General features: G+C 43.9%; 1 protein-coding gene across 1 annotated transcript in view; it reads right to left on the reverse strand.

Moving 5' to 3' along the window:
• AATF (apoptosis antagonizing transcription factor) overlaps positions 1-11,587 on the reverse strand; it is a 105,184-nt gene extending 93,597 nt beyond the window's left edge. The window contains exons 1-4 of the mRNA XM_086686733.1: positions 11,317-11,587; positions 10,176-10,367; positions 6,976-7,410; positions 6,382-6,519 (exon numbers count right to left, since the gene is read on the reverse strand). Coding sequence (XP_086542859.1) covers positions 6,382-6,519; positions 6,976-7,410; positions 10,176-10,367; positions 11,317-11,407 — 856 coding nt within the window. The 5' untranslated portion in view covers positions 11,408-11,587. The remainder of the gene's footprint in view (positions 1-6,381; positions 6,520-6,975; positions 7,411-10,175; positions 10,368-11,316) is intronic.
• Positions 11,588-15,934: the final 4,347 nt, after the last annotated feature.

The raw sequence follows: 15,934 nt of genomic DNA on the forward strand, positions 1-15,934 counted from the left end.
TGCTTTTATGTATTTTCTGAATTTCTGAAGTAAGCATGACATAATTTTATAAATGAAATAAAGATATTTTTTAAAATGAGCCATCAGCTGAAACAAAAAGTTCAGGCTTATCTCATTTTTGCTAGATGAAGTCTACAGTAACAAGGGTCCTTAATCCTACACAAGGCTACATTAAGAGACACTTGCAAGTACCTTTGTCCCAAGCTATACTTGAACTTAGCCCAAAAAAGAATGTTTCAGGGTTCTACATATCATTTGTGAAAAATCTGCCATGGACCCATAAGGTGTTAACTGAGAACGCAGAAATAGATGTTCATGCATTTGTCACTTAAAGCAACTAAGTAATTTTAAAAGGTGGGGGAGTTTCACTGATAATATTAGTTGCCTATGGGATGGGGAACTGGGTGGCAGTTCCTGAATGGCACAAGGGTGGCAAACAACATTTTCTCTACACAGCCATTTGGTATCTTTTATATTTTGAGTGCTGTGAATCTACTTCCTACTTTAAAAATAAATAAAACTTAAAAAACAAAACAGAAACATCTATAAAGACTCCATGAATGCCCATGACTTACTCAAAATCTAAAAAGTTATTCTTAAGGTGTCTACTAGTGCTGAGGTCAAATTAACATTAAAAATTTTAGTCTGTTCAGGTCAAAATAGTTGAAGGGCTGGGGGAAGGGCCACAGAGCGAGGAGACGGTGAAGATGGGGGGAGCAAATACAATGTAATTTATTAATAGTGGAATTTGGTTTTATACTTGTAGGCAAGTAAAGAATTATAACACTTCCTCTATATTTATATTACATTATGCTATGTTCTTGGATTTTTTTGCTTATGGGAAATAGCAAAATGTCAACCATTGTTTCTATTAAAGGTCTTTAATGATACTGCATTTTAGACCTGTAATGAAACATGGTGCTCACTGCAGTTTGTAATGCATCTCATTAAATACATTAATAACATGCATTTCACTAAAAGGTCAACTTATTATGGCTGAAGTTTGGCTTTCCTTTTAATCACTTCATTTAAAGCGATAGAGCAAACTCTGGAAAAGATCGTAGAGTGCGCCTGTTACAGAAATGCTCTCTCAATTCTCTCATCCATTAAAATCAGTTATGCTTATTAAGAAATCACTGTTAATGTTTGTATGTGAAATAATAGTATTGTGATTTTTTAAGAAACTCTTTTAGAGTTACAAACTGATTTATTGATAAAATGATAGAATACCTAGTATTTGCTTCAAACTAATTCAGAAATAGGGGGAGAGTTAGTATACAGATGAAGTAAGATTGGTCAGGAATTGATGATTGCTTAGCTTGTAATGGTATGTGGGTTCACTGCGCAATTCTCCACGCTTTGGTATGAGTTTGATATATCTCATAATAATTTTTAAATAAGTCATGCTGAGGTTTCCTTAAGTAACTTGCCTTCTTCCTTATACACTGCTGCCAGCAACATAAAAGACCTGCCTCCTAATACTGCAGAACTGCAGAAAAACAGAGAGGAAAAGGTAATCTCTTCAGACAAAACAGTCTTGCCCACTGAAAAATCCCTTAATTTTGCTAAGGTTACTTTATGACTTACCACTTATGCAACTATTAAAATACCAAAAAATGTCTTTGAAACTACCTAACGCTTCCAGAGCTGTAATTACCAATACGTAACACCAAGGTGATCAGGGACTAAGTGCGTGTGTGTTGGGGAAGGAAGGAGATAACTTGTTTAGTCTCAGAAAAGTAGAGGTGAGGGTGCTGAGGTAAGAATGGCACGCAGCTCAGGAGTTTACTGTGGCTAAAATCTGCTGTGCTAGAGGCTACCACTAGTACGTAAGAGTAAACAGCAACGCCAAGGACAGAATACACCAAGAAAACCCAACCTGAGAACAGGTTCCTGCACACGATGAAACGGGCATTGAGAGAATAAAACAAGAGTCTGAGGTGAGAAGAAATCAGAAAGGCAGGAGAACCCAAACAGCATTCATAGTGTCACTAAAGCCAAAGGGAAGTATTTCAAGGAAAAGGTGAATGCTTCAAGGAGGCACTGGCTGGGTTTGGTGACAAGGAAATCTCTGGTTATCTTTCTGTAGTCACGAGACAAGGGCTGAATTATAATCATTAAAGAAGAATGTAGCACTACACTTTCCAGAGCAAATGCATAAGTTATGTAGGAGGTTTGAATTCTAATAAAAAGTCAAAAAACACTGAAGACAGTGGGGATGATGGTTATTACACTGATATTATTACACTGATGCATATTACACTGATAACCATCATTCACATGGCTGATCATTACCAAACACCACCTTCAGCAGAAAAATACCCACACTTAACAGTTGTGGGGTGCAATGTGCCAGACACTGTGCTAATGCTTTCCGTTGATCATGCCCATTAATTCTCACGACCGTACCATCACCATTTTACTGCGAAGTTAAGGAATCTTGCCAAGGTCACAGTTAATCCATTGCCGAGATGGAATCTAAAGCTAGGCAGTCTAACTTTAACTCCTATAAGGCCAAGCAAACTGATAGGCGATTTAATTAAAGACAGTAAGTTCCAGTGACTATTCCGGGGTCAGTACAAATTCAGCCTATGTTCCACACCAGCTATACAGCACAGTTTATGGTGCATCCAAAGTAATGTAGCCCAGAAATTTTTCTTAAACTGTTTCTCAACACAGGGAGGTACACAACGTATTATGCCATACTGTCATAAGAAGATTGAAAACAAGCAAAAAAAAAGCTACCCTGGGGTGCCTGGCTGGCTTAGTCCATAGAGCATGCAACTTTTGATTTTGGGGTTATCAGTTTCGAGCCCCACCTTGGGTGTAGAGATGACTTAAAAAATAAAATCTTAAGAACAAAAATCAGCCACCCTTCAGATGTGCAGAAATACTAGTATTAGATAATACTAGTATTTTCACTCTCCTATCTTAGAATATATGTGACACCAAACAAATGTTCCTTTCTTCTTCCTCCTCCACTGCAACCCACCCTGTCAGATTCATAGACATCTGTCACATTAACTGGAATTCACCAATGAGGCAAAGAGGCAATTTGGTTAAGTACAAAAAAAGGCAGATTAAGATCAGAATAGTTACAGGGGTGCCTGGGTGGCTCAGTCAGTTGAGTGTGTCCAACTTCAGCTCAGGTCATGATCTCACAGTTCATGAGTTAGAGCCTCACATCAGGCTCGCTGCTGTCAATGCGAAGCCCGCTTTGGATCCTCTGTCCCCTCCCCGCACCTGGCCCCGACCTTCCTCCACACCCTCTCTCTCAAAAATAAACAAACATTAAAAAAATTCATAATGGGGCGCCTGGGTGGCTCAGTCGGTTAAGCGTCCGACTTTGGCTCAGGTCAAGATCTCATGGTCCATGAGTTCGAGCCCCGCGTCGGGCTCTGTGCTGACAGCTCAGAGCCTGGAGCCTGCTTCCGATTCTGTGTCTCCCTCTCTCTCTCTGCTCCTTCCCTGTTCATGCTCTGTCTCTCTCTGTCTCAAAAATAAATAAACATAAAAAAAAAATTCATAATAGTTGCAAAATAAAAGTTAAATAATATTAAAGTAGTCAAAGGAACTAAATTGGTACCCAAGAATATGTCCACCTGACACTAACTAAACCCTTAAAATATCAATATTTTAAGATGAATCAAAAAAAAAAAAAGGGGAAAGACTCAAGCAAGAAGAGTAACAAGTTACAAAATGGGAAAGGTCTCCTCACCAAACACTTCAAACATTTAACCTAGAGCAATTAGGTCCCATCCCAAAGCATACCAGAAATTAGGGTACCGAGGCATTAAAAATAGTAGAGAAATGGGGCACCCGGCTGGCTTAGTCAGCAGAACATACAACTCTTGATCTTGGGATCATGAGTTCGAGTCCCATGTGGGGCGGAGAGTTTACTTCAAAAAAAAAAAAAAAAATTAAAAGAAAATAGCAGATAAGTGATCCCAAAATCTCACAAATTTTGAAAACTGCCAGCCTATCTTTTATGTAAGGGAGGTAGAGGTAAAAGGTGAGTTTGCAGGGTTCCTGACTTCAAGTACGACAGGACATCTAAAAGCTAGACCCTAGGAAAAAATTCCTAATTAAAGCGGGTATTTTGGGGTGCCTGGCTGGCTCAGTCAGTAGAACGTGCAACTCTTAATCTTCGGGTCGTCAGCTTGAGCTCCATGTGTGGCACAGAGTTCACTTTACAAAAAAAAAAAAAAAACCAGGTAGGGGTGGCTGGGTGGCTCACTCAGTTGAGTGTCTGACTCTTGATTTCAGCTCAGGTCATAATGTCATGGTTCAGGGGCTCGAGCCCCACACTGGGCTCTGCACTAACAGCACAAAGCCTTCCTGGGATTCTCTTACTCCTTCTCTTTCTCTTCCCCTGACTGCCCCAAAATAAATAAATAAACAACAACAACAACAGCAACAACAAGCAGGTATTCTCTCACAAGAAAGCTTCGCAGAACCCCCTACGTTAAAAATCCTACATATTTACTTCGAAGTTTGAGGTGATCCTATCTGGAATCAGATGTCCTTCTCGGGTCCCTTCCAACTCTAATCCATGATACTACAAAAATAAGTTGCTTTTTTTTTTTTTAATTTTTTAAAAAATGTTTATTTTTGACAGAGAGACAAACGCGAGAGAGAGAGAGAGAGAGAGAGAATGAGTGGGTGAGGGGCAGAGAGAGAGGGAGACACAGAATCTGAAGCAGGCTCCAGGCTCTGAGCTGTCAGCACATAGCTGGTTGCGTGGCTTGAACTCATGAACCACCGAGATCATGACCTGAGCCGGAGTCAGCACTTAACCAACTGCGCCACCAGGCGCCTCTAAAAAGAAGTTTTAAAGAGCAAATGAAAACACTTAAGTCTCAACATGCAGATAAGGAATAGCAATTCCAATCCAACCACAGTGCACTCAGCCCAAATGGCCCTCTGCCCCCATCCTTTAGGGCCCTTGGGCACATAGCACACAGACCACAGGAGGCAGTGTGGTGCAGAAGGGAGACTTCTAGACCATAAGGCAGGAAAGCTGGAGTTTGGTCTGCTGTGCATGAACAAGTGCTATAATCTGGGCCCTGGTTTTCTCATTTGTAAAATCAGGGGCCTGAGAACCAAGTAATTTCTAAATTCCTCTTCCATAATTCTCGGGCTTTATAGCTCAGCACTTCTCTCCCAAAATTTTTCCTCCCTCTGCAGTCATCACCTTTCCTCACTCTGTGTAACCCAAAGGGAGACATAAATAAGACCATGTTTTCTAGAAACCTCCTAACAAAGGCATCTTTTTTTAAAAATATATTTTATCTATTTTGAGAGAAAGAAAGCACACAGGAGGGGGAGAGAGACTGGGAGAGAGAGAGAGAATCCCAAGTGGGCTCCACACCATCAGCATGGAGCCCAATGTGGGGCTTGAACTCATGAACTGTGAGATCATGACCTGAGCTGAAATCAAGAGTAAGGCGTTTAACCAACTGAACAACCCAGGCACCCCAAGAAAGGCATCTCTTAAGCGCATGATACAACCACTTTTAATGAACTGGGATCAGCCATCCTTTATCTCTTGTTCTATACCTGTGGGTTTGCACATAGTGTTCTCCGAGTATTAAAGAAGTAACTCAGAAAGCCAAAGGCAAGTGGGGGAGGGAAGTGAGGGCAGGTAAGAGAAAAGTGGAATTGGCATCACTTAGAACTCAAGCCATTTCAGTCAAAACTGTCTTTGTTTAATAAGAGTTATACTGCTTTTTTTTTTTTTTTTAATTTTTTTTTTCAACGTTTATTTATTTATTTTTGGGACAGAGAGAGACAGAGCATGAACGGGGGAGGGGCAGAGAGAGAGGGAGACACAGAATCGGAAACAGGCTCCAGGCTCTGAGCCATCAGCCCAGAGCCTGACGCGGGGCTCGAACTCACAGACCGCGAGATCGTGACCTGGCTGAAGTCAGCCGCTTAACCGACTGCGCCACCCAGGCGCCCCTGCTTTTTTTTTTTTTAAAGGTAAAAACTAGGGGCCTGGGTGGCTCAGTTGGTTAAGCATCCAGCTCTTGATTTCAGTTCAGGTAAAGCTCTCACAAATCAGGAGACCGGTTCATGAGAGCCATCTCTTGAGCCCGGAGATGGGCTCTGCACCGACAGCATGGAAACTGCTTGGGATTCTCTCTCTGCCCCTCCCCTGCTTGCGCAGGGCACCCAAGTGCTATCTCTCTCTGCCCCCCTCTCAAACTAAATACATAACCTTAAAAAAAAAAAAAAAGTTAAAAAACTACTCTGTACTATATTATCACTAAAACCAAATACTCTCTTCTTCAATTCTGTGGTGCTGCAAATACAGTCCCAGTGTATCCCAATGTATCCCAGTGGTTCTAAAGTATCTCCATATGGCATAAGTATTCTTACTATTTTTTAGGGCGCTGGCAAATTCTGGGCCACCTTTGTCCCTGAAAATAGGGAAAACATCTGGTTGAGGAAGCTGATTGGTAGTCAACAGAGCTTTTTGAAGCTTGATCCTTCCTTCCAAGAGCTGGTCCCACAGAGCTGAGAAAGAGAAAAGAATATCATTCATTACAAAAATCTTCCCAGTGGGACAGATAGGGAGAGACAAGAAATCACACCAGTCTCTGCAAAGCACGGCTTTATCACAGCTTCATGCCATGAAAATACCCTCCGTTACAGGAAAAAAACTCAGTATCTTGGAAGCAAATATTTGCTACAAGAGAGAGGGGTAGGCTGAAGCCCAAAGAGAGGAGAAAACTGTTTTCCCCTCAGTATTCCACAGCCGCCAAAGTACGAGAACAGAACCAGCTAAGCAGCTCAATGTAGAAAAGGCTGGCTACGCACAGAAGAATGGGGCTTTAGGCCCCTAGGTAGGTGGGGGACAAATTAATTGGAAGGACACAAGAGAAAAGGAAGAGCCAAAACAAACAAAAACACAAACAGGAGATCAAATGCAGACACTGTGAAAAATAAGCCACCAGCAAACCATGTACAAACCTATCTGGTTCTTCACAGCTCTTCCTTTCTCCACTTCCTCGGAAACTCTGACACTGGAGAAGGTCATCACTACTCCGTCATCTTCACTATTCCTGCCTTCAGCCCTGTCTTCCTCTCTCTCATTTGTGGAGTCTTCCTCCCCGTCCCCTTCTTCCATACCACTCTCCTCCTCTTCGTCTTCCTCCTCCTCGCTGCTACCAAGGTCATCCATTCCCTTGGTGAATTTTTCAAAGTCACTGATGCTCTGGACACTAAAACCCGGTGTGCTCTCAGAGCAGCTTTTGATCCTCTTCTTCCAGGCCAGACTACTGTCCTTGTCATCACCACACTCCTCTTCCTCAGCAGCACTCATGGCATCCTCATCAGATCCCTCCAGACCCAGCCCCTCTGAACCTCCATCTCCAGACTCATCCTCATCAGATATTATTTCCTTGTCTGAACAAGAGAAGAAAGAAGAAGAAAAAAAAAACAAACAGATGTTACTTTGAGACAAATATTAGGCCACACCTTTCATTTCAAGTAAAGGGCTGCAGCATCCATCAAAAAAAAATAAAATGTATGGTTGTACTCAATTCAAATATATATTATACATCTACTACCTATAAGAGGCTAAGGGAAAAGCAAAGATGAACAAAACGTAGGTCCTACCCTAACAAAAGGTTCTAGTGGGAAAGACAGACCCATCAAATACAGACAAGAACTGACAAAGTTTTGATAACCCAGAGGAGGGAGAAATTTTAACTGTGGGGCAAGGTCTGGACCTTGAAGAATGGTAAGATTTCAAATAAGGGAAGTAACAGTTTTCCCAAACCTATATCTGAAATATAATTTATCATTAACTAACCCCAATGTACAATCTCTCTCACACCAGTGCACCCTATTTATTACTTACTTAAGCACCTATTATCAGCCAGGTGTACATAAAAGCTAAGGAATGACAAATACAACGTAACACCTGTGGGGTGTCACAGTCTGGTAAGAGTGGTAGATATGTTTGACAATATTCATATCACTATTATCATTACAGCATCATCCGTACACAGTGTATTGGAGGTGAGTGAGGGGATGGGTAAAACAGATGATGGGGATTAAGGAGTGGACTTGTGATGAGCACCGGGTGTTACATGTCTTGAGTCACTAAATTGTGTACCTGAAACTAATATCACACTATCTGTTAACTAAATGGAATTTATTTTTGATTTAAAAAGTCTTTTTTCAGCGCATATTTTATTTTATTTCATTTTAATCCAAGTTAGTTAATATATAGTGTAATGATTATTTCAGGAATATAATTTAGTCATTCATCACCTAACTAAATGGAATTTAAATAAAAATTAAAAAAAAAATCCTAGTGCCATTAGTACGCAGTGTATGGAAGAGGATCCAACTGACATGCTTAGAAGGATAAGGAATAGCTTCATGTACAGGAGATACTATAATTTTATTCATTAAGCATAAGTAACAGCTGATGTGATAGGTCTTCAGTACTTCTTTAAAAAAAACTACATATAGGGGCACCTGGGTGGCTCTGACTTCGGCTCAGGTCATGACCTCACGGTCTGTGGGTTTGAGCCCCACATTGGGCTCTGTGCTGACAGCTCAGAGTTGGGAGCCTGCTTCAGATTCTGTGTCTCACTCTCTCTCTCTCTGCCCCTTCCCTGCTCGTACTCTGTCTCTCTCTCAAAAATTAAACATTTAAAAAAATAAAATAAAAAAAAAAAGAAATTAATCCTTTAAATTCTTTAAATGTATGCCATTTCTCAGATTAAGGAATATTCACAGAGTAGCAGTTAAGAGTCAGACTTGGAGTCAGACTACCTTATGTGAGTCCTGGCTCTTCCGCTTACTAGCTCTATGACCTTGAGCAAGTTACACAACCAATCTGTCCCTCAATTTCCTTACCTTTAAAATGGGGATACAGGGCGCCTAGGTGGCTCAGTCGGTTAAGCGTCCGACCTCAGCTCAGGTCATGATCTCATGATTCGTTGAGTTCAAGCCTTGCATCGGGCTCTGTGCTGACAGCTCTGAGCCTGGAGGCTGCATCACATTCTGTGTCTCCCACTCTCTCTGCCCCTCTCAACTTGTGCCCCCCACTCTCTCAAAAACAAACTTAAAAAAAATAAATAAAATGGGGACAAATACTAGCAACTTCATAAGTTATTGAGAGTATCAAATGAGATGATACATGTAATGGTAACAGTAACAACATCTTTTGAAAACTGTGTTCTAGTCTCTTAGAACTTAAAGAGCTACCACAATGCCTGACACATGGTGAAGCCCAATAAGTATTATAACATTTGTCTCACAATTGGCCCCTCTATCAGTCTCTAGGCAAAGAATGTGAAATGAGCTTACCAGGAGCCCCAGAACCATAACGGGTAATCATCCATTATCCAACTAATCATGGATATCATGACCTGAATGATACTTTCTTTTATATCATCTGTGCATTCTCAGCCTGGCACCTCTAACCTCTCTAAAGGGGGGGAAAAATGGCATCCACTAAGTAACCACCATATCCAGCCCCTTCTTCCATTGAGAAACTTACAATGCTAATGCTTTAAAACTATAAGCTGATGGGGCACCTGGCTGGCTCAGTTAGAAGAGCATGCAACTCTTAATCTTGGGGTTGAGAGTTCAAGTCTCATGTTGGATGTAGAGATTACATTTTAAAAATTTCATAAAAAGAAATAATAAAAAATAAAACTATACGCTCATGTCCTCACATCCTCCTAAGGCCCTTGCAGGGGAGAGGGAAGGATTATATTATTTTTACAATGGCAAAAAATGAGTTTCACAAACTAGTATTGAATTATACAGTGACCCAATGCAAGACTCGAAAAACCAAAGGAAAAGGGTCAAAATCCATGAGTAGCATGCTCATCAGACGCAATTCTTTCTCAACACATAGCCCTGTCCAATATCCATTATCTTTTCTTTCCATTTTACGGTGAACCATTAACTTAAACATAAGGATTATATAAACTTAATAGCTTTGAGCTTTAGAATCCTTAGGAACTGAAATTAACTACCTCTTAAGGTCCTTTCTAATGCCAAATCCACGGTCTCTCCTAAGACAGTAAGTGGGGGCACACACACAGACTAATCATCCAAAACAAAAACAAAGACAAAACCCCACAACTTTAACCCTAAAATATTAGGAAAGAAAGAGAAAGCAACGTGCAAATATGTCTACTCACCAGATGAACCTGGCAGTGTCTGCTCCCAGGGGTCTTCCTTCCAAGCTTTTCTAGAGGTAGCCTTGCCAGAATACCTTTTGTCCGTGTCCAAGAGGGAGGCTGATGCCAATTTTCTAATGCTACCCACTGCCAGAAAATCACCTTCCCCATCTTCCCCTTCATCAAACCTGTCAATCACTCTGGCAGCAGTGGCTGTGGGGAGGGGGTGGGGGGAGAGTAATCAGAATCTCCAGGTTAGAAGGAACTTTAAGAGTAACCCTGTTCAACCCTTTCAACTCACACTCTACAAAATCCCCACCAACTTCCAGGAACAGGAAACTCATTACCTCTCAAGATAGACCACAGTCTTACTGCTGTTCTTGAACAGAAAGTTGACCTCTGCGCCTACTAGTTGGACATATTTCTATGCCTTGGATTATAAAAACTAGCCTAACTCCTCTTCCATTTGTGACAGTCGCTCAAATATTTAAGTCGGCCATCTATCCTCACTCCATCCCATCCCTAAGGGAGTCTGCTTATTCTGGCTCAACAGCCCCAACTTCTTCAACTGATATTCCTAAAACACGGTCCAGCACTCACATTTATCCTTCCTTATTCTTCCTTCCTCACACTTCTCTGATTCAAGTCTAAAGCAGGATTACTCCCAACTAGACCTTGAACATCAGCTTACAGAACAGCCGTCCCATTCGTCAGCCCCTGAGCAAATGTCTTGAGGCCTAGGGAGGCTTAAACAGCCCCATGGAATCCCACTTCTTCCTTCAATCTCCTAGTAAGTTCCTAGGGTTAGGCCGACTTAAAAAACGCTGAGACTTCCTTCTCATTTCTAACTTAATACCGGTAAGGGCATCCTGAAAAGATAACTTCCAACCAACTACCAGACCCCCTGTTCCCTGCTACAGCCCTCCAAGTCCCCGGGATGCTCCAGCCACCGAGCACCAAGTCTGGAGTGCGGCTCAGAAGGAAGCCGAAGTCCTCCTCCTGAGCCCGGCCAACCCTCCCGGGAGGCCGTTTTCCTCTACGCCAGGATGAGCCGAGTAGGCCAGGCGGCGAGGCCTGGCTGCCGGCCTCTCTCGCGCCGCCCGGGTCTGCCCGAGGCTGGACCCACCGCTCCGCACGTGGCTTTTCCCCAGTCAGGCCTCACCCTCCTCCGGGTCGGCCTCAGGATCCGCCTCGCGCGGGCGCGGGTTCAACAATTGTTCCAGCTGCAGCGCCAGGGACTGCGGCCCCGCCATCGTCACCAGGTCTCGCTCTGCGCCGTGCCCGTCAACGTGCAGCCCCAGCCCTGGCCCCGGCCCGGACGCTCTCTCCCCGCCGGGCCCTGTTGCCCAGAGACTACTCCCCAGAACAGCCAGGGAGCGCAGACAACCCCGCTCTCGCTCGGGGCCGGCCACTTCCGGGAGGCGCGCGCGAGGGGGCGGGGCCTGCGCGTCACTACAGGCGTTGCTAGGAAGAAGGCGGAAGCGCGCGGAAGGCTGAAGGGATTGTCGCCATCCCGGCGCGCGTGCGCGTGCGCCGAGGGGGTGTGTGAGGTGGTCCGGGAGCGCGCCAGGGCACGTGGCCGCCGTTGGCGCTGAACCGAGGTTGCTTTGCGCGCGACCCTTGTCCCCTTGTATAAAATATGCTTCAAGATTTGTCCGAGATTCGCTTAGAAATAAAGTGTGGTGTAGCCATGGCCTATCTATGGTGGCTGTTATGAAAAGAGGAGGGAGTAAATAAAGGGTAAGCACTTTCAGCCTCAGGTGCGCTTTCGGGCACTGGGACCAAAATAGGTTTGACATTTAGCAGTTTAACAGTCTGGAGGAGTCTGGGGCCGGGCACACGCCTCTGACCCTGCGGTGGTCGGGATTTAAGAATCCTACGTCAGCGATGTGCATGTGTAAGTGTACGGCGGACTGTTGGCGTCCTTATTCACAGGAATAATTAGAAATAGCTATGGTTGTGCCTAAATAAAGATCGTTCTGTAGTTTCTCCAAGTAGCCTTGTCTTAGGGAAAAGGGGGGTGATAGTGGCGATTACTCTATTGCATACCCTCATTATTGATATCTGTTCAAAGGTGAGGATATACTCAGACACTTGAAACTGGTGCACAAATGCAGAAAAATTCATGTCTACTGTATGAGAGGCACAGGTAGACTCAAAATATAGAGACTTAATAGGATCAATTTAATTACACCCAGCCACACGGAAAGATACTATCCCTTTATATTCTCTTTCTTCATGAAGCATTCCCTAACTGCCCGCTGTGTGGCAGGCACTGCTAGATGAGATACAAAGATGACCAAGTTAAATTCTCTCCTGACAGTGATCAGCCCCCCACTAAGGGGGGCGGTGGGGGGGGGGGGGCAGACAAACTTGTAAACAGAACTGGCAATAAGGGATAAGGGTGAGTACAAAGTGGTCTGTTCCTTCCAGTATCTGTTTGAGGTCACCTGTAGAAACCTTGAACAACCCCCCTCAAACAGAAACTGCATCAAAAGAGTCAAGAAAAGAGATGTTAAGGGTGCCAGAGCAGTTGGATCCCACAGCTGACAGCCTGGGAACCCTCAGCTCACCAGTGTTTCCTGTGGAATTTAAGGGAAGTGAGGGTCCCTGACTTTCACAGTCTTAATATGCCCTCAAGGTCAAGAGCAATGAGAGACCCATCCCTTTAGTGTGGCTTGTTTCATGTCCCCTTCCCAGGTGGCTGCAGAGGGGAAGGAGAACCAGTCTTAGGGCAGATTCCTTCAGACTTGAAAGGAAAGAATGCCAACCTAGGACAGGAGCACCTAGGTAGGGGACTCAGGCAAAAGCAAACTGCTTTTTACCAGCAGCAAGAAAATTCAGGCTAGAAAACAGCTCCTCCCCCACCTTATTTTGTTAACATATTCTCCGTAATTGCAGCCTGGTGCCTGCTGTCTGGAGCCTCCAAAGCGAAAGCATGCCCCTCAGGCTGCAACAGGGAGCCATTGCCCTGGGCTTCAAAAGACAAAAATGTATCTCTCCACATTTAGGAAGCTACTTCCCCCAATCCTCTTCTGTTCCTATTTTGAACAATAGTGCTTAGAATCCTTGCCTTCAAGGTAAAGAAAAGGGAGAGAAGGGGGAAGGGGAAACAAGACAGGTCAGAGACCACCTCTAAGCTGTCGTGCAAACAAGACACACTGGTGGCTGGCTCTGGGCAGAAAACGCCCTAGTCCTGCTTATCTATACTCTCCCTTCACTGTCCTGGTCTCCTCTGACTTGGAAAGCCTTTGGAGGAAGGAATCAAGACTACGCTACTCCAGTCACACACATCCCAGGGCCCCCCAAAGGCTTCTGCTTTCTTACCCCATACTGAGGGGAGAGAGGGAAAGAAAGAGGAAAGAATTCTAGGACTTAAGATGCAGCCGAGAGACGTTGAGACCTGGGGCTGGAGAGCATCCTCCTGAACGTTCTCTCTAGGGGGCCCTCCCTGCCTGCATTCCAGTATCTAGAGAAATGAGGAGGGATTTTCCTGATGGGAACGGATCTGGAGATGGAGGGTGGACTACAAGAGAGGATACTTCAAAGACTATGCCTCCTGGAAGACACTTAAGCCTCTAACTGCTCTGGGCGTGAGAGCTGATGTGAAGATCAGAAGGATGGGAATGACTGGGAGCACTCTCCCCAAAGAACAGTCTTCTCCAGAGGCAGTCAGAGGGTCTCCCCATTCACAGTGCTGCTGCCTAAGGGCTGCAAAGTGACAGAGAGATGTAGGGATAGCAGAAGATGGGCAGGAGTGACATTGGATTGCCCCCCACCACTGTCCCAATCAACAATTCCTATGACCAGGAGTTTCAAGAGTTTAGGGAAACCAGGTTCTTACCTGCCTCTCTTCTCAGATGCCATCAATCCCCAGGTCCCAGTTCCCTACCAATGCCTGTCCTGGTCTCCAGGAATAGTTTCCCTTCACTTTGTACAGCCCTAAAGCAGTCCCCAGTCTCCTCCAGCCTGGAGAAGTTGGTGGGTGAGCTTCGGCTCCATAGCCCAGGGCAGATGGTAGCTTCCTGAGGCTGGAGCCCTGAGGGCAGATGGCCAGAGGCACAGAGGTGGCAGCTTTAAGATGGCTGCAGGGAGAAAGCAAACTGCCAAGCCCAACTAGAGAGGAGATTGCCCTCCTAGAAGGGAGGGGACCACCTTGTTGCTCCTCTGTGGCCCTTGAGCCTCTCCCGGGAGCCCCCAGCTGGGCTGCCTGGGAGCGGTGCCGCGCTTCTCTGCAGCTTAGGGCCAGAGGTGGGCATCGCTGCTCTGATGGGAAGGAGAATAGTCCCTGATATCTCTAGACCTCCTCCTCTCAGGTGGCTCCAAATTTGACTACTAAGCTTTGCCACCTTTTCAGGTACTTATTAGGGTTCAGTATCCAGAGCCAAGAGGGAAAGACTGCCCTGCTGCCACCGAGTGAGAGAGAGGAAATGAGTCCACACTGAGCGCCCAACTCAAAACGCTTCTTAACAAGTACCCGATTCCACAATAAAGCTGCTAAATAATTCAGCAGCCTTGATAGGAGAATGCAGCTTCTCATGAGCGTACGTTCAGTTAAATGAATGTCTTTAAAGGGGGTGGCCATAATGAATAAGTTGGCTGTGATTTAATGTATATAAATGCTAAAAGGGCAAAAACAGCCGATCCAGTGATTGGATACAAAGCAGATAAAGAAATGTGCTGCATGCAGAGGCTAGGAGTTTCAAAAGTCTCCCCGTATTTCATAAATTTGGATTTTTGAAAGAATACTGTCAGGTTCCTTGCTGACAGTCCGCCCATTAGATAAGCCGTCATATGGATGCAGTAAAATATTGCTTATTTTAAAGGCTTCTCTGCAGGAAAGATACACTTGGTTGTGTTTTAACAAAATATGAAAATGACAACGGAAATTATGTGCCATTTAACGTAAAACCTTTGATTTTTAAAACGAAATAAATAATCCAGACTGAAATCTAGGTGATATAGAAATGAAATTCTGGAACTCAAATAGCATCTAATATTAAAAACACACACGTATTTCATAGTAGATAAATATTTAAATTCCTTCCATGTTTAATGAAGGCTTGGGAGGGATTGAAGTACTTTTCAGAACCTATTGGCAACTCCCAGGTAAAATTTGATTTCTTTATTGGTTATTTTTGCTCATCTTTCAGAGAAAGGTAATATGTATCTTGTGCCAGATGAAATAGTTTTCCTTCTAGAAAACTTCAAATGTAACAAATACTATAAAACAACTACTTCATATCAGTTCTCTGAAAGGGATTAAAGTATTTCATTTCTAGCTGTACCCTACATTCATTTTACGTTATCTTTTAAACCACCAAATTAGAGAGCAGGATTATCTATGGGAAGTGAATTGAAACTGAAAAGGACCACCTCTAACTATATATTTACAAGTAACTGACTATCACAAGTCCAGTTTTGCACGTGCAGAATGGGGGATAGAGACAGTGCATGGGCTCTCATGCCTAATCATACCCGGACCACTCATTTTTAGCCATGGATTTGATTTCTATTTCAAATTCTATATTAATTTATCAGCAAACAGCTCTTCAACTGTATCAGTTAAACCCACAGAATGCAAATCGGTAGTTAATAACAGCGGGAAGCCACGGAGAAAAGCTTGGCTGGCATTAGCAAGGGGATTCAGCCATAGCCAAGGTAAAAACATAGCCCAGTCCTGCTTCTCTTCCCTCTGGCTTCTGAGGTGTCATTCAGCTCCCCATCAGGCCTCACCTCTACTTGTTAAAACATCAAATAACACACCAAATATCTAAACA

Source organism: Puma concolor, chromosome E1 (assembly GCF_028749965.1).
Source record: "Puma concolor isolate L17-30 chromosome E1, mPumCon1.1.hap2, whole genome shotgun sequence".
Classification (NCBI taxonomy): Eukaryota; Metazoa; Chordata; class Mammalia; order Carnivora; family Felidae; genus Puma; species Puma concolor.